The sequence below is a fragment of the Mycteria americana genome, chromosome Z (genome assembly GCF_035582795.1).
Source record: "Mycteria americana isolate JAX WOST 10 ecotype Jacksonville Zoo and Gardens chromosome Z, USCA_MyAme_1.0, whole genome shotgun sequence".
In the NCBI taxonomy this organism is placed as follows: domain Eukaryota; kingdom Metazoa; phylum Chordata; class Aves; order Ciconiiformes; family Ciconiidae; genus Mycteria; species Mycteria americana.
The window spans coordinates 55,151,122-55,178,646 of record NC_134396.1 but is presented as its reverse complement, the minus strand read 5'-3'; the positions used below and the strand labels follow the sequence as shown (position 1 = coordinate 55,178,646).

Genomic DNA, 27,525 nt, shown 5'->3' with positions numbered 1-27,525 from the left:
AACAGCCAAGATATTTTAATGAGTATTTGCAAAGTAATTAAACCTGAAGCAGAGAGACTACATGTTAACAACCTCATTCTAATCAGTTATAGGTTACCTAAACTGTAAGAAACTGATAATGGAGACAGACTACAACTGTTGGTAGTGTTACAAAGAAAAATCGCTTCCAAGTTTTGGATGTACACCCTTGACTGAAGAAACAGAAAATCTAATAAAGTAATAAATGCAGCTTCAGTTTATTCCAGGACTTCTGAATAAGCAATAAAATTCATTCATTCTTTATACAGAATATATCAGTGTTTGAAAATGACTCCCAAATACAATTTAGTTTACAGGATATAGGTTAAACATTGTATTAGTAAAATAAATTTATTTATTTGGTAGCAAAATTCTGCAATGTGCCTTCATTTGTACGCTGTGAAAAAAGAGTGCAAAACCCAGTCAAATAGTCAAAACATTAATAGGGATTTTATTAGTCACTGAAATACTCATTAACTATGTGCCCCACTTACCCATCAATAACACTTTTATTCTTTTTATGAGACTCAAGTAATATTGTATGACGACTAGTTTTCTTAAAATAAAACACTCTGTGCTGAGTTCCGATTTTTATATTTATAATATTGATGAATTCAACTGGCTATACACACACACACACACACACACAAAAGTCTATTCAACAATAGAGGGACACAGAGTCTAAATTTGCTTGTGTACTTGCTGGGTGTGGAATGATCCACTCATTTCATACATGTCTTCAGAAGTGAGCCATGAGATTTAACTGCAATTAAATGTTTAGTTCTTATATGACAGGAAAAAGCAAGTTACCAAAAGATGCATGACTTCCACTACACTTCCCCTAAACAAACTCAGGAGTTTTCTTTCTATTTTACAGTAATAGCGTGCTACTGTGACAATATCAAACTACAAGTAAGGTTCTATACTCACCAGTTTCTCCTTACCAAAAAATGTTTTTAGCAGGAAGTTTTTTTGACTCAAAGTACCAGAAAGACTCATGGACTGGGCCCCACCAGAGGACTTTGATAAGCACCACCGAGTGATATATAGTGGCTAATAGTTGCATTACATAGAATGAGCATTAAAATGGTGATTGAAGGAATAAACTTTGGCTCTGTTCAAAATGTAGTGCATACCCTGTTCAAACAGCAATACATTTATAAACACTGTTCAGTATTTTTATAGCACTTTCCCTCTGACACACTGAAACTACTCTGTATCTTACAGCAATGAAGACTCACAATTTGTCTGCGCAGCAGGCATTATCAAACACATGACAAACACAACTGCAGCCTGTACTGAGTTTATTTATTCCACTTAAGTATTTTTGGGGCAACCTGAATAAAACTGAAGAGCAGCAACAGTGGCCTTTTACTGAATTTTTTTTGCCGTTGCCCAGCTGCAGACCACCTTAGAAGGACCCATTAAATCTTGCAGGAAATCAGTTTTCACTGAGAACAGTATATTCACCAGCGTGAAGTGAGAGTGAAAGTGAGAGTGAGAGATGTTCTTATTAGTTAAGTCAGGGTGTTATTTGAAGTCTACTTTCCAAAATAAAAGGAAATACACATCAGAGCTGTCCTTCAGTGATCTCCACCCCAGCCACATTAAATTCTGAATCTCTCAGCCAGGGCCCTCACAATTTACTGAAGGATTTAGTAAATGAAAGGATTATCTCAGGATATTAGGTTATTTAAAATTTCTGGAGGAAGCCAACACAGAGCAGAGACTCTCTGTGTCCTCAGGAAGAAAAGTTCATTATAATTCCACACAATACTCATTCCAACAAACATCAGACATCTGACTAACCAGGACAACCATGCTGGCTATGTAGTCACCACATACACCTCAGGCAAACTCGTAAGACATGTTACTGTTTGACTAACAAACGAGAAGGACACTGGAAAGGAATTAGGAGTTCTGCATCAGGGATGCTGTAGAGAGCATTATGGAGTAGTATGCTTGGTAGCATACATGATGCACCTACTAAAACCTATTAGCTGCTTCAGTTTGATTTTCATTTAAACGAATTACTTTCAGGCATATTAGCAAAATGGTAGCACAATTTGTCACTTCCTTTATTTCATACTACACCAATTTAATGAAAAAGAAAACTGATCTGTAGACCATAATATTTTATGCAATGACTGAATTACTGTAGAATAAATTGTAGTTTACCATTAAGAAGCTAGATATGTATGAAAATATATACTGTCATTAGAGAACATTTTAAATCTATTTCTTTGACTGTGTTTAAATGTACCTGTGGCACAAGAGCACATCATACAAGGAATTATGAAAAAAGCATTGATTGATATTTCCCTTTTAGGACTAGCCATATTTCTAATCACTCTCCAGAATTAATTAAAACGAATCTCCAGCAGACTCGGGACTGGCACTTAGAACAGGTCATGAATTTTCTATCCATTGGACAGATACACCTACCAAAACTGCTGAAAATCCAACTACTTACCCTGGAATGAAGCAAGACTGATGAACTTCTTTATGGAATACAAAAAGCTGTTTTATGGACGGGACTTCTTGTCATTATCCCCTTTGGTAAACAATGCAAACCACTACTGCTTTTACTTCCAAATAATATAGAAAAGATTTACTAAGACAAATAACTTTTATTGAGAAACTGATTGACAGAAACTACTTGTAACCATCAGATTAGCGTGCTCCATCATATTTTACAAGCAACCAGTTTTGGATGCAGCAGTGCTATAATTCTTCTGCCACAAAACAAGGAATGCTGAAACCCTGTTCCCACTTGTATACTCCTCAGCCAGCCTTTTCATTCCAGTTCTCTTGTTCCTTCTTGATACTCAATACAATTACCTCAGCTCTTTTAAAGAGATGTCACAGCAGAAGACAACCACTCTGGCACTCTTAATTTTGCTTTCCATTTTTCTCTTCTGACAAGATGCAGAGAGGAAAAATAAAGCATAAGAACCCAAAAAGAAGGGGAGAATTCAGGCCAGTTGAAAAACGCAAGTGAAGCACACCCTATTTTGCTTGAGGATATCCTCAGGTGCATCTTTATACGTGATATACAGAAAGCCGAGCTTCTGTGTTTCATATGCTCACTTTAGGAGATTTTGTGCAACATGAGGTCCTGTCCATTTTAATGGACTTTCCCCTAGAATTTAGCTTTTGTCATCATGCACTACAACTGTTAGGGTCCTGTGGACAAAAATCTCCCTTTTGCCAGACATACAATTCTGTCACTGGACAAAATCACCACAGATCTTACAGTGCATGAAAAATAATACTATACACCCAGAAGTGTGACACAATCAAAATGACAGGCCATAAGAATCATATTCGCAATGGTATTTTGAATGAACATGAGCAAGACAAAGCAACAGGGCAAAAGATTTTGCTTAAATTGAACTGCATAATGTAAAAGCTCAAAAGAGCTTTTTAGCTGTATGAATCCAGAAAAATGGCTGTACCTTAGATGTTGTTATAAAAGAAAAATAATCTATACTCTTTTTTAAAAAGCAAGGAAGAAGCTGGAGAGATATCTAAGATAATAATAGAACAGATTTAATGCTTCTGAGGGACAGGCAAATAGTAACACTATCTCTACTGATCAAAATGTGGAAGATTAGCAATACGAGGGACAACAGACAATGCAGCATATATTGAATATTGCTAAAAAAACTATCCAGCCATGTACATATAGGTGATATAAATAGGTACTCAATTACTTTTTTTCCTCAGTCTTCACCGGCAAGTGCTCAAGCCACACCGCCCAAGTTGCAGAAGGCAAAGGCAGGGACCGGGAGAATGAAGAACCACCCACTGTACAAGATCAGGTTCGAGACCATCTAAGGAACCTGAAGGTGTACAAGTCCGTGGGACCTGATGAGATGAATCTGCAGGTCCTGAGGGAATTTGCTAAGCCACTATCCATCATATTTGAAAACTCATGGCAGTCTGGTGAAGTTCCCACTGACTGGAAAAGGGGAAACATAACTCCCATTTTCAAAAAGGGAAAAAAGGAAGACCCGGGGAGCTACAGGCCAGTCAGTCTCACCTCTGTGCCTAGCAAGATCACGGAGCAGATCCTCCTGGAAACTATGCTGAGGCACATGGAAAATAAGGAGGTGATTGGTGACAGCCAACATGGCTTTCACTGAGGGCAAATCGTGCCTGACAAATTTGGTAGCCCTCTACCAAATTTGGTTATAGCATTGGTGGAAAAGGGAAGAGCAACTGACGTCATCTACCTGGACTTGTGCAAAGCATTTGACACTGTCCCGCACAACATCCCTGTCTCTAAATTGGAGAGAAATGGATTTGACGGATGGACCACTTGCTGGATAAGGAATTGGCTGTATGGTCGCACTCAAAGAGTTGCTGTCAACGGCTCAATGTCTAAGTGGAGACCAGTGATGAGTTGTGTTCCTCAGGGGTCGGTATTGGGACTGGCGCTGTTTAACATCTTTGTCGGCGACATGGACAGTGGGATTGAGTGCACCCTCAGCAAGTTTGCCGACGACACCAAGCTGTGTGTCGTGGTCGACACGCTGGAGGGAAAGGGATGCCATCCAGAGGAACCTTGACAGGCTTGAGAGGTGGGCCCATGAGAACCTCATGAAGTTCAACAAGGCCAAGTGCAAGGTTCTGCACATGGGTCGGGGCAATCCCAAGCACAAATACAGGCTGGGCGGAGAATGGATTGAGAGCAGCCTTTAGGAGAAGGACTTGGGGGTGTTGGTTGATGAGAAGCTCAACAGGACCCGGCAATGTGTGCTTGCAGCCCAGAAAGCCAGTCGTATCCTGGGCTGCATCAAAAGAGGCATGACCAAGCAGGTCGAGGGAGGTGATTCTCCCTCTCTACTCCGCTCTTGTGAGACCCCACCTGGAGTACTGCGTTCAGCTCTGGGGCCCCCAACATAAGAAGGACATGGACCTCTTGGAGTGAGGCCGGAGGAGGGCCATGAAAATGATCACAGGGCTGGAGCATCTCTCCTCTAAAGACAGGCTGAGAGAGTTGGGCTTGTTCAGCCTGCAGAAGCGAAGGCTCCAGGGAGACCTTATAGCAGCCTTCCAGTACCTGAAGGTGGCCTACAGGAAAGATGGAGAGGGACTTTTTACAAGGGCATGCAGTGCTAGCACAAGGGGTAATGGCTTTAAAGTGAAAGAGGGTAGATTTAGGTTAGATATAAGGAAGAAAGTCTTCACTATGGGGGTGGTGAGACACTGGAACAGGTTGCCCAGAGAAGCTGTGGATGCCCCCTCCCTTGGAAGTGTTCAAGGCCAGGTTGGATGGGGCTTTGAGCAACCCAGTCTAGTGGAAGGTGTCCTTGCCCATGGCAGGGGGGTTGGAACTAGATGATCTTTAAGGTCCTTTCCAACCCAAACCATTCTGTGATTCTATGATTCAATGAACTTACAGATAAAAAAGACAAACCAGACAGTATCTCCCAAAGCAATTAAGATGCTCTCCTTTGCATTTTTGGTTTGAAGATACGATTTCCCTGATAAAAAATATGCCAGAACAACATTAATCTTAAGGCTTCAAATTTAGAAATCGGGGAGAACAAGGAAGAGTTTTGCTCTTAGAAAGCTATAGATGTCTGGCATGAGAATGGGGTTTTGTGATTTATAAGCAAGAGTTCTTCAACAAAGCTTTAGAGAAAATAATCTTCTGAAAATGATTCTCTGCATTAGTCAGTTCAGCACTGGAGATTAAAAGTTATTGAGGAGAGGCCCCAAAAACACATAATAAACTTAGATTATGACAATAACTCTGGCCTACGTATTGATGAGTGGATATACTAACCACAAAATCTTTGTGTGTCTGTTTTATTGGTATTAGCGCATACTGAAGGAGATGTAAATGCTGACGCATATTAAAACCTGAACGTACAGTACGACATGTCTGATGTTTCTGAAGTCTATGATCATAAATAAGTCTAAATAAGTCATAAATAGTCATAAATAAGACTAAACTCATACCTCACAAGGCTTTTTTTTTCTCATCCATGACAGAACTGGGTATTTCAGAAAGACCACATGTACAAAACCAGTTAAAGAATCATGCTATCTTTACCAAACAAAACAGGGTATTTTAAACTATTAACATGGCACTCAGACAGGGAAGGAGTTGCTGGATGAATGTGAGCTGATTATTTGAGCTGAGCAGATCACCTATGTTTGGAGCACCTTCCCAGGAATTATAATATGCTTTTTCTTAGTTTGCTATTGTAGATATCTAGAATTGGGAGCAGCACTATGCAGAGCCATGAAGATGTAACACAAAGTTATTAAAAATTAAAACATTCAAAGCTAATTAAAAATATCTCAAGTACACAGTGAAACCAATTAAACAACACAGCTATTCAAAAACTATTTTTTGATAAGGTAACATTTTCTGGTTTAAACACAAGTAACACCTTCCAAAGCAGCAGAAATTATGCATAATTGACTGCTGTGGTTTAGCTTCAGTCAGCAGCTAACCACCACGCAGCCGCTCGCTCACCCTCCCCCCCGCTGGGATGGGGGACAGAATCGGAAGAGCAAAAGTAAGAAAACTCGTGGGCTGAGATAAGAACAGTTTAATAATTGAAAATAATCATAATAATTGAAAATAATAATAACAACAACAATAATGATGATAAATTGTAATGAAAAGGAAAACAACGGGGGGGGGAGGGGGGGACGACACCAAAACCCAGGAAAAAAACCAAGTGATGCAACCAATCACCACCTGCTGACTGATGCCCAGCCAGTCCCTGAACAGCGATCCCTACCCCCCAGCCAACTCCCTGCAGTTTATACTGAGCATGACATCATACGGTATGGAATATCTCTTTGGCCAGTTGGGGTCAGCTGTCCTGGCTGTGCCCCCTCCCGGCTTCTTGTGCACCTGGCAGAGCATGGGAAGCTGAAAAGTCCTTGACTAGTGTCAACATTGCTTAGCAACAACTGAAACATCAGTGTGTTATCAGCATTATTCTCATCCTAAATCCAAAACACAGCACTATACCAGCTACTAGGAAGAAAATTAACTCTATCCTAGCCGAAACCAGGACACTGATGTACACATATGGTAAAACACTGCACTGGATGTAAATTAATGTTCCACCTTCTGAATTGCAGGGGCTAGCCTGAAAAAAACAAGACTTACTGGTGTGAAATTTAAGAACAGCTGTATTTTCTCAGACCAAAGATACATCCTAGTCCATGCCAGTGGCCTAAGGGCATGTAAGAAAAGGAGAATGATAATTCTTCAGAGCATATCCTTGTCGTCTGAAGATCTGTGGTATAAGATTTGCCTTAGTAGTGTAAGATGTCATGTTTCTGTATGTAACAGGGAAGGATTTTCCTTCCATAAATCTTTTCAGCTGCTTTCTGAATCTATATAAACTATTACAACCCACTGCTGTAGCAACCAGTTGCACAACTTAATTACATGTTTTTGAAGAACACGTTTGTCTGATTGGTTTGAATCATCTGCCTACTGTGGTTATTTGACAGTCCCTGATTCTTGCTTCTGAAGAAACAGTGAACAACCATTATTCCCTATTCACTTTCTCCATGTCAGCCAACACGTTGTATGCACCTTTATCACATTCCCCTTCAGTCTGCTTTTTCAAGTCTGAAAAGCCCAATCTACTTATTCACTAATTCTACAGAAGTTTCTCCATGTATCTGAGCATTATTTTGCCCTTCTGAATTCTCCTACATCAATTTTGTAATTTAGGGAGCTTAAAATAAAAGCAGCTACATGGAGCCAGACTCTTCTAGCCAGACACAGCAAAAGCACAAGCAGCAACAGACAATTTGCATTGGGAAAAAATCCAGCTAGATACTGAAAAAAAAAATTCACAATGAGGACGGTGATCAAATACTGAAACAGGTTGCCCAAAGAGACTTCCATCACTGGAGTTGCTAGAACCTCAACTGCAACAAGGCATTGAGCAGCCTGATATGACATCAAAGATGACCCTGCTCTGAGTAAGAAGCTAGACCAGATGGCCTCCCTGAGACATCTTCCAATTTAAATTATTCTGCAGTTCTATGGCATTTGGGAAGCAGGTGCACATCAATTTATACAGTGATGTAATGTTTTCTTCTCTATTCTCTGTTCCTTTCCTGAAAAATTCTAGCTTTTTTTTTTTTGGTTTTGATCACTAAATAAATAGTGACCTGATATCTTCAGGAACATTTAGACCATATTTTGAGTGGTAACTCAGAGTTCATTACTGGTATATGTGAAATCAAGCACTGTTACTACAATCAGGTCTGCAGGAATATAAGGACACAGTATGATGCTAATATTAAAAAAAAAAAAAAAAGACTGTTAGAAATAATACATATAATTTATAACAAGTAAAGGAATTAACTTACTATCAAAAAATATTTGCTTTATTTCCAAATAAATTTTTCTGCTCTTGTGATTACTTATATGCATATGATTATTTATATACCAGAATTTTGAAGGTGCAACAGAGGCTAGAAAGTAATTTTTTTTGTTCAGGGAAACAGCAATAAGAAAGAGCATTAAACAAGAGATTGGTGGACTATTTGGAGACAAAAACCTGAAAGCCTTTGGCAGATTTTACTTAGGAAAGCCTCAGATTTCAGCAAACACTCTGTGTAAATAAATTAATTTTTAAAAAAGGAGCATGAATACTATGATTGACCCTTTGCTTTCTTTTGGAATGACTACCTATCAGAACAGAATGTAGAGTTAAGTTGTCTGCACTATGTTTTCTGTTTTAATTAGAGTTTCAGAGGACCAATTTTTCAAGCTACATATGAAATGTCAGGGAAATGTCACCTTCATCTTTGAAATGATTAGTAAATCTTCCAAACACACAAATATGTATTAGAGGTCTTTAAGGAAGTAGAGTACTTCTTAATGGGGGCTAGCAATAATGTTTCTAGACACATGGTACATTTTAATTATTAAATACTAAACAGCCTTTTTATTTTAAAAAACAATAGGATTTTTATTTCACCTAATTATCATCAAGAATGTCAACTGTGCTTTAGAGAAGAAGATGACTAAATGTACTGCACCTAAGCTGAGGCACTGAGATCCTGTCCAATAGCTATTTTTGTGGAAGGAAAAAGTAACCAGGCAAAAAGCTTTTGCAAGGCACATAGAGAGGCCCCTGAAATTCACTAAGGAATTCCTGCTTTGCTTAATGAATGTATCTACAGATCCACTAAATCCTAATACACCTCCATCCACTGACTGCATAACGATGCCAAATAAAGGAAAATTGATTTCAATAAAGGCAATTTAACAAGTCAATTCAGACTTCTGAAATCTTAGAGCCAAACTTAGAATTAATACATATTTTTGAAACATTAAATTTAAATGCCATTTCCTTATGTAACTGGGGAAACATGTGTCAGGGAAAATGAAGGCTTCTGACCTACTAAAACCTCAGGCTGGTTTGTAAATGTATAGATATGAATTGTCTCACTGATCTCAAGAGCACTGTTATTAATCAATAATGCTATTAGTAACTTAATGTACAAATATTTTATTAATTCTTACACTATCACTCTACTAGTTTCAAGTAATCAAAAATGATCCAATTTCAGTCTGTACAGCACTTCCTCTAGCTGAAAGGGAAGTACCTAGTCATAACATGATCCTTCTCCTCCTTGGCGGTCATTGCCACATCACAGTAAGAGATCCTCAAATATACACACAAGGCCTCTCTTGCTATAATTCTGTGTAAACTCATGAAGTTGCAACAGGAGAACATAAAACGGGCTATACTGAGTGCTCCTAGTTGTACTGCAGTACCTAATGTTCACAAAAGCAAGAAAACCTGCATCTTCTCACATCCTCTGGCAGCTCACCATCCAAAAAGCCAAGATGATGAACTAGCTGCTGGTCAAATTCACCATCTGCCAGGACGACATCTTGCTCAACATTCAGGCTGTGCTGCCGCTCGAGAAAATCAAGAACCACAACAAGCCAGAGCAGTGAATGAACTACTGCCACTGTTCCAGGCAAGAAGTGACCAAAACAACCTGAACAACAGTCAAGAACGGATGAGAGGTAAGAGTATAAAAACAGAGTGGGAATGTATTACATTTCTTCAAATACTTTCCCTGTTTCCAAACATTTTCATCTTCCTAAGCCAGATATAATTTTTAGCCTAGAAACCAGCATTTATGGGTTAGCAGTTATATATACTAACATCAGAATAAGCAATCAGTGAATCAGTGAGATTTCATGAATGTGACTTGAAATTTCAAGAATATAACTATAAATTTAAAAACAACGAAAAGCTCAATGTGTGTTAGAGAAAAAATGTTAAGAGATCATAAAACATGCAAAGCAAACCAACTGTGAGGAAATTTTGTATTTCCATCATCTAAACATTACAGTTTGTCAGGTGGCTATGAAAAGCACATGCTATATTAGCTAGAAAGACGTGCATCCACAAATCATTTAAAGTTAACAGTGCTTAGGAGCATTTTTTGATGCAAAAAGGCTAGTTTTATTCTGTACTTTATTACTGTACACATCCAGCTGAAATAGTTTCAGGTGTGTATGACCCAAGTTCTACAGAAGAACAGAGAAATACAGTAACGCTAGAACTGCTGCCCCGGAGTTGTAATCAAGATCAACACTATAGCTGCCATTTGAAGAGATGAAGTCTTCAATGTGAAATACATTTTAAAACTGGTTATATTCATGCATACACACACAGAGGGAGATTGATCTTGCCATCCCCCTTTCAAGTTAAAAAAATAAAAACCAAAACCTGAGCTACAAAGAAAATTCTTGATAAGGTAATGGAAAAAATGGATTTCTTTTAAATACACACATATGTTATGTGCATTACTAGTATTTGGAAACTTCATCCCTATTTGACTAAATTTTGACAAAATATCAACTGATCAGTTTTCCTCCACTAACGGTGGATGTTAGTGTAGAAAATAAATTCTATGTCCTGAAGTTTTCATATACTCAATTTCCACAAAAAGTATAAAAGCAGTGGTTTTGGCACTTCGTTAACAAATGACAATATTCTGTAATCGCACTTCCTCAATTGAATGGTAAAGTTTTAGGTGGCCAGTAGATAGCTTCACTTCTAAAAAAGTTAACATCTAACTCTTCAGACTGATAAATATTACTTAAGGACTAATAGAACTTCATTACAACCACTGACCAAATAAAAAGAGGTAGAGTCATCCTTGCTGACCTATGTTCAAGAGAGCCATCAAAACAGGGCAATTTTAACAGAGAAAAAATTTGGTGAAAGACAGCTATATGGGCTAATAATACAAAGCCACAGATGAAGAACCTCTAGGCTATATTTCGCATGACACATTGTCCTGGTTTCAGCTGGGATAAAGTTAATTTTCCTCCTAGAAGCTGGTACAGTGCTGTGTTTTGGATTTAGGATGAGAATAATATTGATAACATACTGATGTTTTAATTGTTGCTAAGCAATATTTTCACTAGTCAGGGACTTTTCAGCTTCCCATGCTCTGCCAGGTGCACAAGAAGCTGGGAGGGGACACAGCCAGGACAGTTGATCCAAACTGACCACAGGGCTATTCCATACCATATGATGTCATGCTCAGTATATAAATCGGGGGGAGTTGGCCGGGGGGTAGGGATCGCTGCACGGGGACTGGCTGGGTGTCGGTTGGTGGGTGGTGAGTGGTTGTATCACTTGTTTTTTCCTGGGTTTTGTTCCTCTCTTGCTCTCATGTTGTTTTCCTTCTCATTACAATTTATTATTATTATTTTGTTCCAATTATTAAACTGTTCTTATCTCAACCCACAAGTTTTCTTACTTTTGTTCTTCCAGTTCTCTCCCCCATCCCATCAGGGGTGAGGGTGAGCGAGAGGCTGTGTGGGGCTTAATTGCCGACTGGGGCTAAACCACAACACACATGAACAATTTTACAGTGCAGGTGGCTGAAGGACCAAACTGCACCTACAGTGCACCACACAATGCACTCAGCAGATTAAGTAGATATAAATACAACTTCCAGGCATTTTTATGTGAGGATCCGGACTGTTGAACATGAAAAGTGTTGCACAAAATGGACAAAAAGACTCAATTCCTAATGGTCTCTGCAACGGTCAGTAGCTGAAGTAAGAAAATGATGAAGATCACCCACAGCTACCACAAGCATGTTGGTGAATCCCTGGAGAGCAGTGTATATGCCAAAGAATGTCACCTGGAACTGGAAATTATCTTTATTAACCACAAACTTAAAATAACAGTAATAAGCTTGCCAGAAATCTACATATACTTACATACCCTGCAGCCTGAGAAACACAAACCATTCTCCTTTTCTCACTGCTAGTAAAAACCTGTGTTCTGGTTATTTTAAACCTCAAGAATTCCAGATAGGAAGCCAAGCCACATTTCAGCAAGGCACAAAGCTTTAACTGTTTTCAATCCTTTATTCCTGATCTGCACAGGCAAAGCTCCTCTGGTCCCACTGACTACAATGGCATCAGCATCCTGATGAAACATGACCTCATACAGCCAATCTGTCTGGCAGTTCGTAGGGAGGAGATTAGAAGGCAGCAAAGAGAAAAATGACAGCTATGAGCTACAAGCAAGTGAATTATTGCTGCCATGGAGGCTAGTCAAAAGATGTTCTAGAAAAATACAGGGAATACGGAGCAAAGGTAAGGGGTCAATGAGAAGGACAGTTTGGGGGTTTCTTCCTAGAGACACTGAAAACAAAGTTTCACTTGTCCTGAACTCAAGCAAAGGTTCCCTCCAAAAGGAGATTTCCTAAGGAGGACTGCATATCTTTGGAATTCAGCACTTTATATCCAAAGGAGAAGACATTGATATACAACTGAACCAACTAACTGGATGCTGTACCAGCTGCATAAAGGGAAAACTGAAGCTACAGGAGCAAGTAGTCTTGTGCATCAGCCAACAAAGCAGAGCACTGTGCCAACTGAGGGTTATTCAGCCCAAAAGATATCCAAATGCAGTATTTATAAACATCGCATGAACTGAATACAGCATGCTGTTAGTGACTGCGCTTACTATACAGGTCAATTACTTTAACTAGAATACATTACTCAGTAACAGGAGGAATGACATAGTCTTTCCAGATCTCATTAAATATATATTCAAAAAGCTGTAGTTTGGATTTGGTTGCTTTTTAGTCACAGATACACCCAGTAATGCCTGCTAAAGAAATGTGTCTGACAAATCTGGTGGTGGAGTCCAGATTTTAGGCATTTAAGCCCAACAAAGTCTGGTCCCTGGAAAAGGATTAGAGGCATTGAAGCAGCTATACCCTGAAGTGCCAACAGCTGCTAGGGGAACAGTGGCCAGAAGTCAACACGTAAGGAAGGAAGAGAGAACAAGAACATCCTCTCTATATTGCATGACCTTGAAATCCACAAGTAACCATAAGTCCTTCCAGGGTTTGCAAGACACCAAGAACACCCGATAGCTGCAGACTCCCAGGCCATAGGCAGGGACTTGCAACCCAAGCAGAGGTCAGTGCCAACTCACAGAAGACAGTACTCTATTAGAGGGGGGAAACCCCAAGTTTTCCCCTAACCTCAGAGGAAGTTCCTAGAGGGCCATGAAGAATCCAGTCTCCCCAGCCACCCACTATGTGAACTCACCAGAGGTGCGTTGTCTGTAAGTTTATTACCATACTGTTCTGACCAGTTTAAGGTAACATTTGTTGGATTCTGCCCTCTCCGCACTGCCCCCCAAAAACTGGCACCTACCAATGAAGATCCCTCTTATGACTCATTGACTGGCTCTAACTGACTCATCGATTGACTCTAATGAAGTCAGCCTGGCAAATGCTACGTCAAGCAATGTGAAATAGCATTACACGTGTTATGTGATCCAATAGGATGTAAAGCCTTTTTCTTCCCCCAATAAATCGTGTTATTAAATATGGATTCGCAATTGTATCCCGTATTGTGAGAGGATGCATTTGTTTTATCACAGTAAAAAAAAGCTTCATGGAGTTAACTCGTAACAGCTTCAGTCAGATGGGACATAACAGGTTCTTAGCCAGATCCACATTTACGTTAGCTATATTATAAAATAAAACTGATCCTTTCATAACCAGAAAGATTTTGTAGTACAACTAGATTCAAATTTTATCAGGTATTTCTGTTTGACAGCTAGCACAGTCAGAATGTGATGTTTGCTTTTGGTGTTCACAGATCCCTGCATCAGTTTATTAACAAAATCAGCTTGCATATTAATAGATAAAATGATAGAGCAACTTTGCGACAGCTGCAACACACAACTTAGCAGAATAACTGAGGTACGCTTAATGAGTAATCTTTGTAGGGTGCCAATTTAAAATTAAGCTTTTATTTCTATAAATAATATATACTGGCATAACTACTGGAAATACACTAGTATTTTTGTTCAGAACAGACATGCATAATACACAGATGGCCACTACTTTTTCAAATAAGGAAAACAGCAAACCAACATAGTGTTAGACATTTTTGCACATTAAGTAAACACCACCACAAATATCTGCCAATTTAAACAACAGAAGAACAAAAATGAAAACCCAATAAACAGGCAGTGTTGAAATTCTACTCTGGGTAAAGCCTATGGTCCACTAAACTCACATCATACCTCAGATCGCAGCTGTATAAATCATAAACACAAACAAGACTATTCGGAAAATACAGACATCAAGGAGGAAAGACTCAGTGTGCAAGTTTCAGCAATGGTACCAGAGAGTAACAGTTTTCAATCCTATCCAAGGTGAAGTTTATAAATGTATCTAGCACAATGAGCCACAAAAAATTAGGTAGCATTTCTCCTGCAGAATTACAAAAAGACTTTGAGTTGTTATGCTCAGTGGTCAACAGAAAGAGTCCTTCACATATTTGAGTCATTACTCATTAAAAGGGGACTGTCTATCCAAGGGGTCTCTCCTCAAAGTTCATCAGTAGTACCCATTAAGCATCCTCAAGCTGCTTGTCAAATCAAAGACCAGTCTTCTCTGTTACAGAAGAAACTCCTTTTGATTCCCAAAAGAATCGATAATTTCTACAGATTATGGGTATCATTATATATGACTCAATGCATCAACTTCTTAGTAAGTATGTTGAAGAAAGCAACTGAGATTATATTTCAGTCATCTTGGCTGAAAATCCTTATTTCCTCACTAATTTTCATCACACATTATAAAGCTACATTTCATTATCACACTGTCCCTGAGACACTTCAATGCCAAGGTCAAACTGTAGATACAATGATCCATATAAACAGTGTTAATTTACAAATTATATATATAAATCCCACAGACTGAACAGATCAACCACACAAAAGCAGCAAGCACCTGAAGTGGACCAAAACACTCTAATACACAGCCACAGCTTTGGATACTACCACACTGGCTCTCAACAGAGCTCTCCTAACAACCACATTAGTGAGTTTAAAGAGGATGTTTCCCCAACAAGAACAGCCTTAGAACAAAACAGCCAAATTTTTCAAAAAGCTACTTCTTTGCCCCATACAAAAATTACTTTAAGACAAATCATCCCTCCATTAATGGTACTTATGTAGTTGTCACATATTACTGTAGCCTGGAACTTGCATCAATGATGACTAAACAACCACAATTACACTGTAATGAGATCCTATTAGATAGGAAATGCTCACAATTCCCACCTGCAGGTTTGTCTTTTTGTCCTCCCCCTAGAGATAACAACTCCCCTTTATGCTATAATAGCAGCTAACTTTTACAGCAAACTAGTTAATATAAGAAAATTGAATTTATATCAGCTGTTCTGAACCTTCATTTTCCTTGAGAACTGGGGCTTCTCTTTCAGACTAATGAAAGACTTGTGTACCTAAAAGTTTCTTTTTTTTAACCCAGAAGCTACTTTTTAACTTTTTTTTTAGTAGAACTCTGAATCTATCTTCCCTCGCTTAAAAATAATACAAAATTCACATCCTGTTTTAGTACAATGGTATATGGTCACCTCAGTGTAATGCCTGCTCAGTCACATCAGCTTCTCCTGTATTGTGACATTCTCTGCTCACCCAGAATGAACTCAGTATAACAATTAACAAGTTCAACTGCTCTAGAGAGCTGCTAGCACAGAAGATGAAAACTTCAGGTCACCACAATACAGAAACTGTCAAGACTGTCAAGCATCTCATTTTAGCCCCCCTGCCCCAATATATTCAAGTTTCCATTTCTCTCTCTACCCACAGTTCTTTGTTTTCATGTTTATCACAGTCACTAAGTGAATGCTAAATACAGGTTTCCAGAGTGAGATAATTTCAGTTATGTTCTCCATTGTGAAAGTCCACATTGTCACAAAGTTTTGGCAAAACTAGGTAAATTCAATTTAAAAGGGGAATGACAGAAGCTTATATTACGTATAAACCCAAACATTGAGTGATTTTATTTCATCTTAGTACTTGAAGCCAAGATCTGGAAATAAAACAAGTACTTCTTAGGCACATCAAAACCAAACATTTGCAAATACAGCTCCTAATTTTTTACATTCTCAGGCTCTATCACTTGTATCCTGTATTTTTCTTGATTATACTATGTACACTTTAATTTAGCACCCAACTGCCACATCACTGTGGCAACGTGTTGAAAATGGCAAAGCCACAGTCTCATGGAAATATTCTCTCTCATGGAATTATACTAACATTGACAACGTGTAAAACAGCACGTGCATCTTGAAACTGTCAAGTTGGCTCCGCTTTCTCATCCTCTCATTCAACTAATCTACAGAGCAACAAATTAAAGCAGTTATTTCATTAGGCAAGCAAGTAAGCATCTATCAGAATATTAATGTCAGGGTCCTGAGGGCACCAATAGGCTTCAGTGGCCCTGACCAGCCTCACTTGGAGATTCACACCACCCCTGCCCATGTGCCCACCAGCCCCATGTCAGCTCAGGCACCCAGTCCTGGCTTGAGCTGTATCATAGGTACCTGTCTCCAGCTTTGTCTCTGACCCTGCCTCCTGGATGGATCCTTCATAGGTAGCTTCCTCCAGTCCTGTGTTTGGCCCGGTGTCCTGGACAGACTTTGGACCCACGTCATAGCCTTGTCTTCAGCCTTGCCTCTGACCCCTTCTCCTTTTACTCCTGACTGGACTCCAAGTTGGACTCTGAACCTGATTCATTGCTCTGCTGTCTCCGGAGCTGCCCATGGACCCTGTTAACATCTGGCTCTGCTACTGTGCTCAGACCTTGTGGGACAGCACCCCATCAGAGAGGGTATTGCCCAGCCTGGGGTCACCCTCATCTCCTGGATCACCCCTCCTCTTTGAGCAGCTGGCCCTTGCTGCACCCTAACAACCATTTAGGTCTCATTTCCTATCAAATCTCTGGATACTGCCTATGAAAGATTTTAAAGTGCAATCAAATCTCAAAGAAAGAAATTGAGGAGACTTTTTCCCCATAAATTGATTCATATTGTATTGGGTTTGCATGGCAAGGTTTTGGTATTGGGGGGGCTATAGGGGTGGCTTCTGTGAGAAGCTGCTAGAAGCTTCCCCTATGTCCAACAGAGCCGGCTCCAAGATGGACCCACCGCTGGCCAAGGCTGAGCCCATCAGTGACGGTGGTAGCGCCTCTGTGGTAATGTATTTAAGAAGGGGGGGGGGGGGTGGAGGGCGACAAAAACCTGTGCAACACCAGCAGCAGTCAGAAGAGAGAGGAGTGAGAATATGTGAGAGAAACAACTCTGCAGACCCCAAGGTCAGTGAAGGAAGAGGGGCAGGAGTTGCTCCAGGTGCTGGAGCAGAGATTCCCCTGCAGCCCCTGGTGAAGACCATGGTGAGGCAGGCTGTCCCCCTGCAGCCCGTGGAGGCTAACGGCAGAGCAGATATCCATCGGCAGCCTGTGGAGGAACCCACACTGGAGCAGGTGGATGCCCGAAGGAGGCTGTGACCCCGTGGGAAGCCCGCACTGGACTAGACTCCTGGGAGGACCTGCAGACCCATGGAGAGAGAGAAGCCCACGTTGGAGCGGTCTGTTCCTGATAGGACTGCACCTCATGGAAGTGACCCACGCTGGAGCAGTTCATGAAGAACTGTAGCCCATGGGAAGGACCCATGTTGGAAAAGTTCGTGGAGGACTGTCTCCCATGGGAGGGACCCCATGCTGGAGCAGGGGAAGAGTGTGAGGAGTCCTCCCCCTGAGTAGGAAGGAGCAGCAGAGAGAACGTGTGATGAACTGACCACAACCCCCATTCCCCGTCCCCCTGCGCTGCTGGGGGGGAGGAGAGACACAAAATAATGAATAAAGTTAAGCCTGTGAGGAAGGGAGCGGTGGGGGGGAAGGTGTTTTAAGATTTCAGTTTTATTTTCTCATTTTCTTACTCTGATTTGCTCGGTAATAAATTAAACTAATTTCCCCAAGTCGAGTCTGTTTTGCCCGTGACGGTAATTGGCGAGTGATATCCCCATCCTTATCTCAGCCTGCGAGCCTTTTGTTATATTTTCTCTCCCCTGTCCAGCTGAGGAGAGGAGTGACAGCAGCTTTGGTGGGCACCTGGCATCCAGCCAGGGTCAACCCACGACAAGCATATATCACAAGTTCCTGTGATACTCTGAGACAGGAAATATCTATAATCTAATTTCTCTCAAAATGTCATGTTTATGAAACTTAATAAAGCTGCCAAAGGCTAATAAGAAGTCAAATGAAATACCTGTTCCAACTGGTTTTAATAACTCCCTAAAAGGGTTAACAGAAAAGAAATTAAATATTTGACTAAGAACTTTCTTGCTCAAGTAAATGTTGATTAGGACCCAAGGACCAGTTAGGAGCACCTGGTAAAGAGATGATCTAAATTCAGCATCTCACAGATGTTAGATTTGAACTTTTTTTCCCAGAACAACCTCCTCTGCTTTCTCTCCAGCTGAGAGAATCATAATACATTCTGGAAGAGGGCATATCTTTTCTTATTTTTTTTAGCAAATGTCTTTCATTAAAGGCACTGAGTGAGACTAAGGAAAACTCTGAGGCAGGCAAGTCATTCTTAGCTATTCTATCCTTAATTTGTTTGTTTTTTGTTTTTTCTTCCTTGGGTTTTTTTGAGTTGTAAAGATCTATAAACTAGTTTCCAGACAACAAAATCTTGATTTCTGCAATTAAGAAGCTTGAAAAAAAAAGATTAAAAAAATTACTTTGCTTGCAGAAAAATTCTGCAGTAACTTTCAGAAAACAAACCTGCTTTTGAGCCACACAGTCATACAGATCAGGAATGTTATTTCATTAAAAATAGAAGTAATTTATCAGAGTTCCAATAGTGCCCCAAAAGTAAAGACTTTCAATCATTTTTCAAGAATGACACATTTCCTTTTATCTTGGCTGTGATACTCCAAGCTTTCTTTCTTCTTAGGACGAGCACATTAGTTTCAGAAACTCCTGGGTATCTACTATTATCTTCATGCAAATGTCATTGCCTTTCTCACACTACCCTAACACAACAGTCAAATAAAGGTAAGTTTCTTGTGGCCTGTTTCTGTACCTCCCTAAAAAGAAGCTGAGATAAGTAATCCTGGAATTTTTTCACTGCATTACAGTGACTATCACATCTCACATGGGACTTTCACTTTCCCTACCGTTAAAGACTTTTCTGAGCCGAGAACTTCAAAGTGTTTGTTGGAAAATGGGCTTCACCTGTTTGGATACTAGTATCTACTATTCTTTACAGCTTAGGTTATCCAAGACATCAACACAAGACTGGCAGACATGAGTCACAGCTTGATGTCAGGCAGGATACTTTAAGCAATCTAAAAATGGCATTAATGTTGATGTTCAGGCACCTGGATCCCAAGTTGACCAGAAATGTTTTGCATCTACCTTACTGCAGGATGACCCCCCCAAAATAAATCAGTGATATCTGAAACATGCTATTTCATTTACCTCACTGTTAAAGATCACCAACAGTAAAAAATAAAAAGGAGAACAAAAACTGATCTGGCATGTATCTTAAGGGTAGTGGCTCTGAAAAATAGATTAGATCACAATTCTGGTTTCTCAGTCTGTAGCAGGTAAGAGCTTCGTAACATGGCAGAAAAGAGTGGAAGCCACAAAGCAAACCATAAAATCATACTTCAAATCTGGCAATAAAATACCAGAGGCACTAGATTAAAATAATAAATTCTAATTCCAATAAATATTTTATAATACATTTTAAGACTTTTAGAAGCATAATAATTGCCTTTAAGAACACGGCTATTTTTAACCAGCCACTTAAAAGAGGAAAAAAGAAAAGGAGAGAGATTATTTAAAGTAGCCAAATTCTATCACATTATTTCCTGTGTATTGCCTAGAGGCTATGAGAAGTTAATAATCACACTAATTTGGTCCCATCGCTATGAGAAAGATGCAAGAAGCCAATGGTGATAATTCTAGCAGAGAATTACTACTTCCCTCCTAGAACATAGAGAAACATTCCAACATATACTGAAACATACGCTGGATACCAGCATGTGATTTCTGTTCAAAGGGAAACTTCTGAGTGAAGCTTTCACAGAGAAGATTTTGACTGAAATAACAAATCCCCAGTGGGTATGCAGTGCTGCAGCACTACTATGATGAAGCCTTCTTCCTCAAGGAAAATTTAATGCTTTTGAAATATTTTTGGCAGTTCAAGACAAGTATGTGTACTTATCTCAAGTACATATACCCTCCTTCAATACAGAGAGGGCAAACTAATTCTGCATTTAAAATATTCTGAGAGTTTTGTTTACTCTGAATGAGCCACCTCCCTCAATTCCTTCCAAGGTTCGCTCACACTTGTAATTTTGCCTTTCCCCAAGACTAGGTTATTGCTCAACATTTTTTGTTAGGTAATATGCTAACCTTAAGAAATAGATAATTTCTGAGCCTTAGTCTATGAAAAGATTATGGTCAGGTTAATCCTTTACTTCAGAAGTTTCCAGGCATGTTCACTGAAAAGAGACTTGACAGCTCCACTGACCTCCTATCTTGTAAATTCTGGACCAGTTAGTAATACCCATGTGGGACAAAGTATGACTGAGTTTATCTGTCTATTACCTTAGTATCTCCTTTTGGATTGTTCTTCCTCTGATATCTGTCAGGCAAGTAAGATTTACACAGAGAAGAAACAGAAGCTAGAACAAACTCACTCTGAGAGCAAGAGGAATAGAGTTCATCCTCCACACTTCCTAGAAGCATCTGACATTTGGAGCATTTTTGCTCTGTGTTAAGTTCTGGCTCTAAGCCAGAAACACAGGTCCCAGCCAGCAAGCTTGGGAAGTGGCCCAAAGCAAAGATCACTTAGTTGAACTTCAGCTCTCCAGGCATCGAACAAATACAAATGTTTATTTCCAAGTCTTTTATGAATTAATAGGCACAACTTCTACAACATGACTGCACTGGCAGTGTTTCCTCTGCTGAGACAAAAGTAAGAGAATGGATAAGGATACCAACACCGCACAGATGTACTTAGGCCGTGTTCATATTGACAAGAAACTTTAAATCTTGGAATAGCACAGTGGAAGTCTACAAGGTTTACAGATATTTAAATCAAATAACTGTGAAGGGCTCCCCTACCACTTCCTAATACATGCTCTCATATAATCTTGGTTTTATATAAATGTCACGAGGCACAAATTAGTACAGAATTACTTTCATGGACAGATAAACAAGGGAGCTGTTTGGCGATGCATTACAAAGCATAGGAATGCCTCAATTCTTCTGAGTCGGTAAGAAAAAAAAAATTATCTCTACCATCAAGCTTTCTGCTACTGCTGCAATGGGCTGCCACAGAAGCTAACAGTTTCCCTGCATCTGTTCGAAAATAAAGATCCTATATAGCCTGAGACGGTATGGGAAAAGGAGACCCTCTAGAGTATGGGTACATCTCTCAGTGGGTTATGTTTCATGGCCTTATGATACATCATCTAAAATGCATTTAATGAAGCATCTATAATCACATAACCAGCTCCTGGAAATGCTCTTTCATATCTATGTAACTGACTTTAAAAAATTAAAAACATACAAATTGATTAAATTTGTCAATTATGATTTTAGTGAGAATCCTGAAAACATTTGCCTCAAACCCAAAGCTGAAGAGGAAGACTCTGAGACTATTGGTTTGTTGATCACACTATTGGAAGGAGCACTGAGTCATGGATTCTAGAAAGCAGGGATGGAAATATAAAGCATTCATATTAGGAAAATAAGAAAGTACTTTTAGAATAATTTACAAATAATGAAACTAGCACTTTAGCACTGTTTCATGCATTTAATATTTTTTCTTCCATAACCACTGAGAACTTTTTTTTTTTATTTACCACAATCTTCACCAAAAGCTGGTTAATCTTACTTTTAAAGCAATCACTGAGAATAGGATCTCTGAAGCCTTTTAAAAAGGAATGACAAATAGTAAAATCAATTAGATACGCAGTGAACTTTTATATTTTTTTCCTTTTAGATAATTCTGCTGCAACAGATAAAACCAGAATTCAGAAATGTAAAATCTCTTACTAATACCGCCTTTCTGTTACCCCACGGTGTACAGTTTTAAGCATAGAACTCTCCTGGAATGGTGCATTAATAGTTAGATCCATCCCACTGATTGTATCATGATATCATGATGCTTCAGCTTCCTTTTTCCCTGTGTACCTTCATGAGTACATGTTACCAGAGACATTACTGTCTCCTTCCTGACTCATCTGTACTGCAGAGCCTTCAATCCTGGCAACCAAGCTGGACTGGAAGTCCTTTAAGGAGCGTATGGAGAAAGAACAGTGACTTTGTGCTGTTGCTCCATGGACAGTGTAGCTGCACAGCTCTTTTAGTTGGGTTACACGCTGTTGAAGACCATGCATTAGGGTCTTTCTACATTACTGTTATATTTTATTATTTGTAAAAAAGCCTCAAAAAATCAGAACTAAACAAAACAAAACCACTACTTAGATGTTAGATAGATGAGAACACACATTTTTTTCCTCAACATTTCTGTGTCTCATATGCCTTTTTTAAAAACATATGTAAGGATGAAAAATTTTGATTATTCAGTCATAACTAGTCTTCTGGCACTGAGCTCCTGCTGACAAGTCTTCCAAGTATTGCAGATCCTGCGTACCAAGTCCAGTTTTATCAGTGGTTCCAGTATAATGCTGCAGTACACAAAATAAATCTATGTGAAACATTTCTATATTGAGAAAACCATATAGTTTTAAATACATATTCTTAAAAATAATGGGTTTGCACCTTTATAAAATTTGGTTTTACCATGTAAGGAAAAAGTGGAAGACATATTAATGTGGCACACAGATTTCACTGTATTATTGCTAAGCAAAATTCATTACTATTCTATATTAACTAAATCTATTGCCAGGCTTAAGCAGTCCCTGAAGATTTCCTTTTCTGTAACAATTTCGAAGTCAATAGTCATGCTGTAATTTTAAAGTCTTACTATGAAATGCAAACCACCGTCATTGTACTTAATTACCTCAGTAAATGTTTAACTGGCACTGCAATATTTCAAATATTCCTGATGTTTTTATTTCTAATCAGATCATTAGACATACAAAAGTTTTGCTGTTGTTTTGTTTGTTTTAATTATGGTGGACTACTGCCATGCTCTGTTGATCATATTAATAGCAAGAATAGCATACATATCTTAAGACAAATGACAGGCCATACATGCATTGACTGAACATCTAAACACTGAAAAGTTAGTTCAAGCTTTCAGTTACTGGTTAGTTTTTGTAAAGTGACAGAATATATAACAATTTGGATACTACAACATTTTGGCAAAAAACCCCATCTGTTTACAAGGAATAACCAGCTTTTTCTTCGTATCTATCTCCTCACTTTAATGTAAGTATAGAAGAAAAAGTTAACTACAATTCTTCCAATTACATAGCGCATAGTATCATAACTGCATAACTCTAAGGGGCTCAAAGACATTATTGTAAACTTGTAGCACCTTCAGCATTAAAATTATCTCTGTCTTGCATGGTTATCTCAGTAGAAAGGTATAAATGCTAGAAATAAGAAAATAGATTTTATTTTTCCACATATGATGCCAAAATTATTAAATGCAATGTTCAGGAATGGCCAAAAGTAGAATAATCTTAACTCCTTGCTATGCTATCATGATTGAATGAAACAGAATCATCTAGCAATTTCCTTTTTTCTTAAAATGTGTACATGAACACCAATACACAGCTAACATTCTACAAACAATAAAATATATTGACCAAACCAAACCATATTGAAGACACTAACAAAATACGAAACTTCCTACGGTTAACAGAAGCAAAAAAGAACAAGGAAACAAAGTTATAACACACATGTAACATAACACTGCCTATAAAAACACATCAGCAGCATTTCAGAATTTCATTCATTGTTAGTATTCTACTGTAATGTTACCTAATGTAAGAGATAGAAAACAAAATAGTTTGCGCACTATTCCACTATGAAATTGGCTGTATTTATATGATACCATATAAATACTTAGAGAGATGAAACTTTACAAAGTTGTTTTGTATATCATATTTTTAATTTTAAATTACCAAAAAAAATCCACTTGTGCCTGAATAAGTGAAAAAGTACTTCATATGCATGCTCAAAACACAAGCCAATTATGATTTTGTCATTCTTAGGAAAAGAATTTGTAAAACAAGTGTTTAAGATTAATTTCTGAAGAGGAATAAATAACCACATTCAAATGCAGTATCAGACAACATTTAGGTGAACTGCTTTTAGATAAAGAGAAACCTAAATGGATTTACAGCTGAAGAAACAACGATCTTCCTAAATGATACCAGGATGAGCATCAGCAGCAAGAACATTTCACTTTTGATCATTTAGCACCTGTATAATTTTAAGGAGTTTTAAAAAAAAAAAAAAAATCCCGTTATAAAAATCACCAGGATGCTTATTTATACAAACAGCCCATCAGTGTATTATTTTTTCCTCTTGAGATACAGTCAAGACTGCCCTCTCAAGGTACAGCAATTTGAAGAAAGTTTAATTTAGACTGCAGTTTTATCTACCACTTTTTAGTCAATTTTATTAGCACAGGATATCAACTTAATAATTAAACAAAACTTAAGTTGTATTTGACTGTCTTAAATAACTTATTCAAGGGAAATCACCCAGCACTTAAGTCATATTCCATTATTTTTCATGGTGCATACAAATTATAAGACTAAATCCTCTGAAGCCAAAATAGCAACATTTTTCTTACTCTCGGTACATTTATCATATGTAAAAATTTATTTCTTGCATCATTCTAGAAATCTCAGTATGTAACTCCTCCAGCTAAAAAAAGATAAATCATTATAGATAACTTTTATTGAAAAAAAATTAAGAGGTCAGAATTCTTCACGGTGTATTGTACATATATGCAAGGATTATTTTCTCCCACCCATTGAAACAGAGATTTAGACATCAGAAGACAGACTTTAGTAACCTTGAACTGAGGTGGAAAATGATCAGTCTGATCAGGAGAATGGTAAGCTCCACTAACCCTTACAGACAATATTCACTAGCACTACTACAGGATATTACATGAAATAACTAACAAGATAGCCTACCCCAAAAGATTACAAGCCTCCTAATCTTTCACAATCATTATCCTGATCCTTCCTTTCTCCTTCTCCATCTTTTGGTGCTTTATCAACTCCTCCTAGATCATGACAAGCATATAAGCTTTGTAAAATAATGTTTTGTACCAGTGAAAATGGCAACCACGTGCTAGTGCCTTGTAAATATTAAACAGTAGTAGTGCAAGAAAGAGAATATTGACAATTAAGTATAACTGTAGAATGGGAATGGAAGAAAAAACAAACTTGGTTCCACAGACAGATAGAGAAAACAAAACCATTCCTCTCAGATACAACCACTTCTTTATCATTTCACTGAGCTACTGCTCTGTGGGCCAAAAGAAATGGCAGGCTAAACCTCTAAAGAAAACAAGTCACAAGCGTGTCATATATGTCAAACGTAATCCATAAAAGCAAACACGACTGCTTGTCCCTTTAGTAAATAGGTACTGTTTGTTTGCTTTTTCATGTGGCCTACTATCTCCACACATAGCTGTATACAATTGAGAAAAGGAAGTCACACAAAATATTAGCAAAGTACTTATTTAAATTACATGGGGTCTCATCGATAGCACAGAGAGTTCCTTTTGATTATTAAGAGCAGGTAAACATTTAAAAATAGCTTGCAAAGAAACCACTGTTTGTTTCTGTTTAAAGAAAAGAGTAATTACAGTACACAAAATTAATTTCTCAATTACACAATGTGTGCAGTGATTCCAACAGCTTTTACTGTTAGTTTTCCATATACAACTGTGAATATATTTCTTCTACACAGCCAATGAAATTACCAATAGCTACTCAGTCTTGTTTACTAAATCTATTTAAGGATTTACACTTGTGATTACAAAAGAATCTAATGAGAATCTAAGCATCAAGTGTGCAGAAGACCAAACCAAGTCCACAGACATACAGAGGGTGTTACAAGTTATTGCAACTTAAAAAAAAATCACACAACTGAACTGTTTTTCTAAACAAGTCTCTACAAATGCAAAGTAAAGTTTATTCACTTCAGTCATCCCTGTGAATATCTTGAGACTTTGATCCCAGGACTAAAGTACAATAGCAAGGCTGCACAATTCAGTAAAACAGATGTAAAACTTACCATAGAAGTGACTGATCTTGCATCTTCTTCATAATTCACTACAGGTGGTGGCTCTTTCCCATCATTCTCTTGAACCTTTTGTTCCAGTAGTTCTTTCTGGGCTGCAAATTTTGCCTCAGAGCATCTTAATTGCTGAACTGTTTGCTTAAGTTCTTCCAGCGCTTGCTTTTGGCTCAGCAAGAGTACAATACTACAGAGAAAAATAAGAAACAAATTAAAAATATACATGATTTACAATACATACTTTGTTTCATAAAAGCTAAAAAAAAACCGAACCAACCAAACAAAAAAACCCAAACCCCACAACATTTTCAATACTGGAACCTGGTTTTCTTTGTTCACTTTATCTATTCATTTAATGAAGGAAATTTTACTAAACTTTTATAAGAGCACAAAAATTCCTCAACAGGATTAGTTGTTCAACGTAATTTTAACAACGAAGTAATTTTAGAAAATTTTTAAAGCTACAAGACAATGCAAGCAAACACCTACTTTGCCATTCTCTTTTCTCAATCTATCACAAAAATCATGTTGTAATAAATACCGATGAAACTACTATTTTCATCCACTTTCAATTGAATTTATAAACACTAGGGTTCCCCATCCTTTAGAGAAGAAATACATTTTTAGATTATGTTTTCCATAAATCGCTGCAATCCACATAATTGTTGTAACAATAATTTGCACTATTAAACTCACCATACATCCAGTATAAATTTGTCTGGTGTCAAGTTAGAGATATCTGTTGTCTCTTCTGGACTGAAAGGTCCTCTACTGCGCAAGTATTTCTGGACTGCAGTCTAACATTTTTCTTATGAAGCTAAATAAATTGAACTCCATGAGGAGCTAAAAGCAATTTTTTTC

General features: G+C 38.3%; 1 protein-coding gene across 9 annotated transcripts in view; it reads right to left on the bottom strand.

Moving 5' to 3' along the window:
* Nucleotides 1-27,525, bottom strand: part of FER (FER tyrosine kinase) — a 205,636-nt gene that overhangs the window by 120,014 nt on the left and 58,097 nt on the right. For all 9 annotated transcript variants that reach the window (XR_012778947.1, XR_012778948.1, XM_075526643.1 and 6 more), the window contains one exon: nt 26,662-26,851. Coding sequence is in view for 7 of the 9 variants with exons in the window: in XM_075526643.1 (XP_075382758.1) it covers nt 26,662-26,851 (190 nt within the window). In the remaining 2 variants the exon portion in view is untranslated. The remainder of the gene's footprint in view (nt 1-26,661; nt 26,852-27,525) is intronic.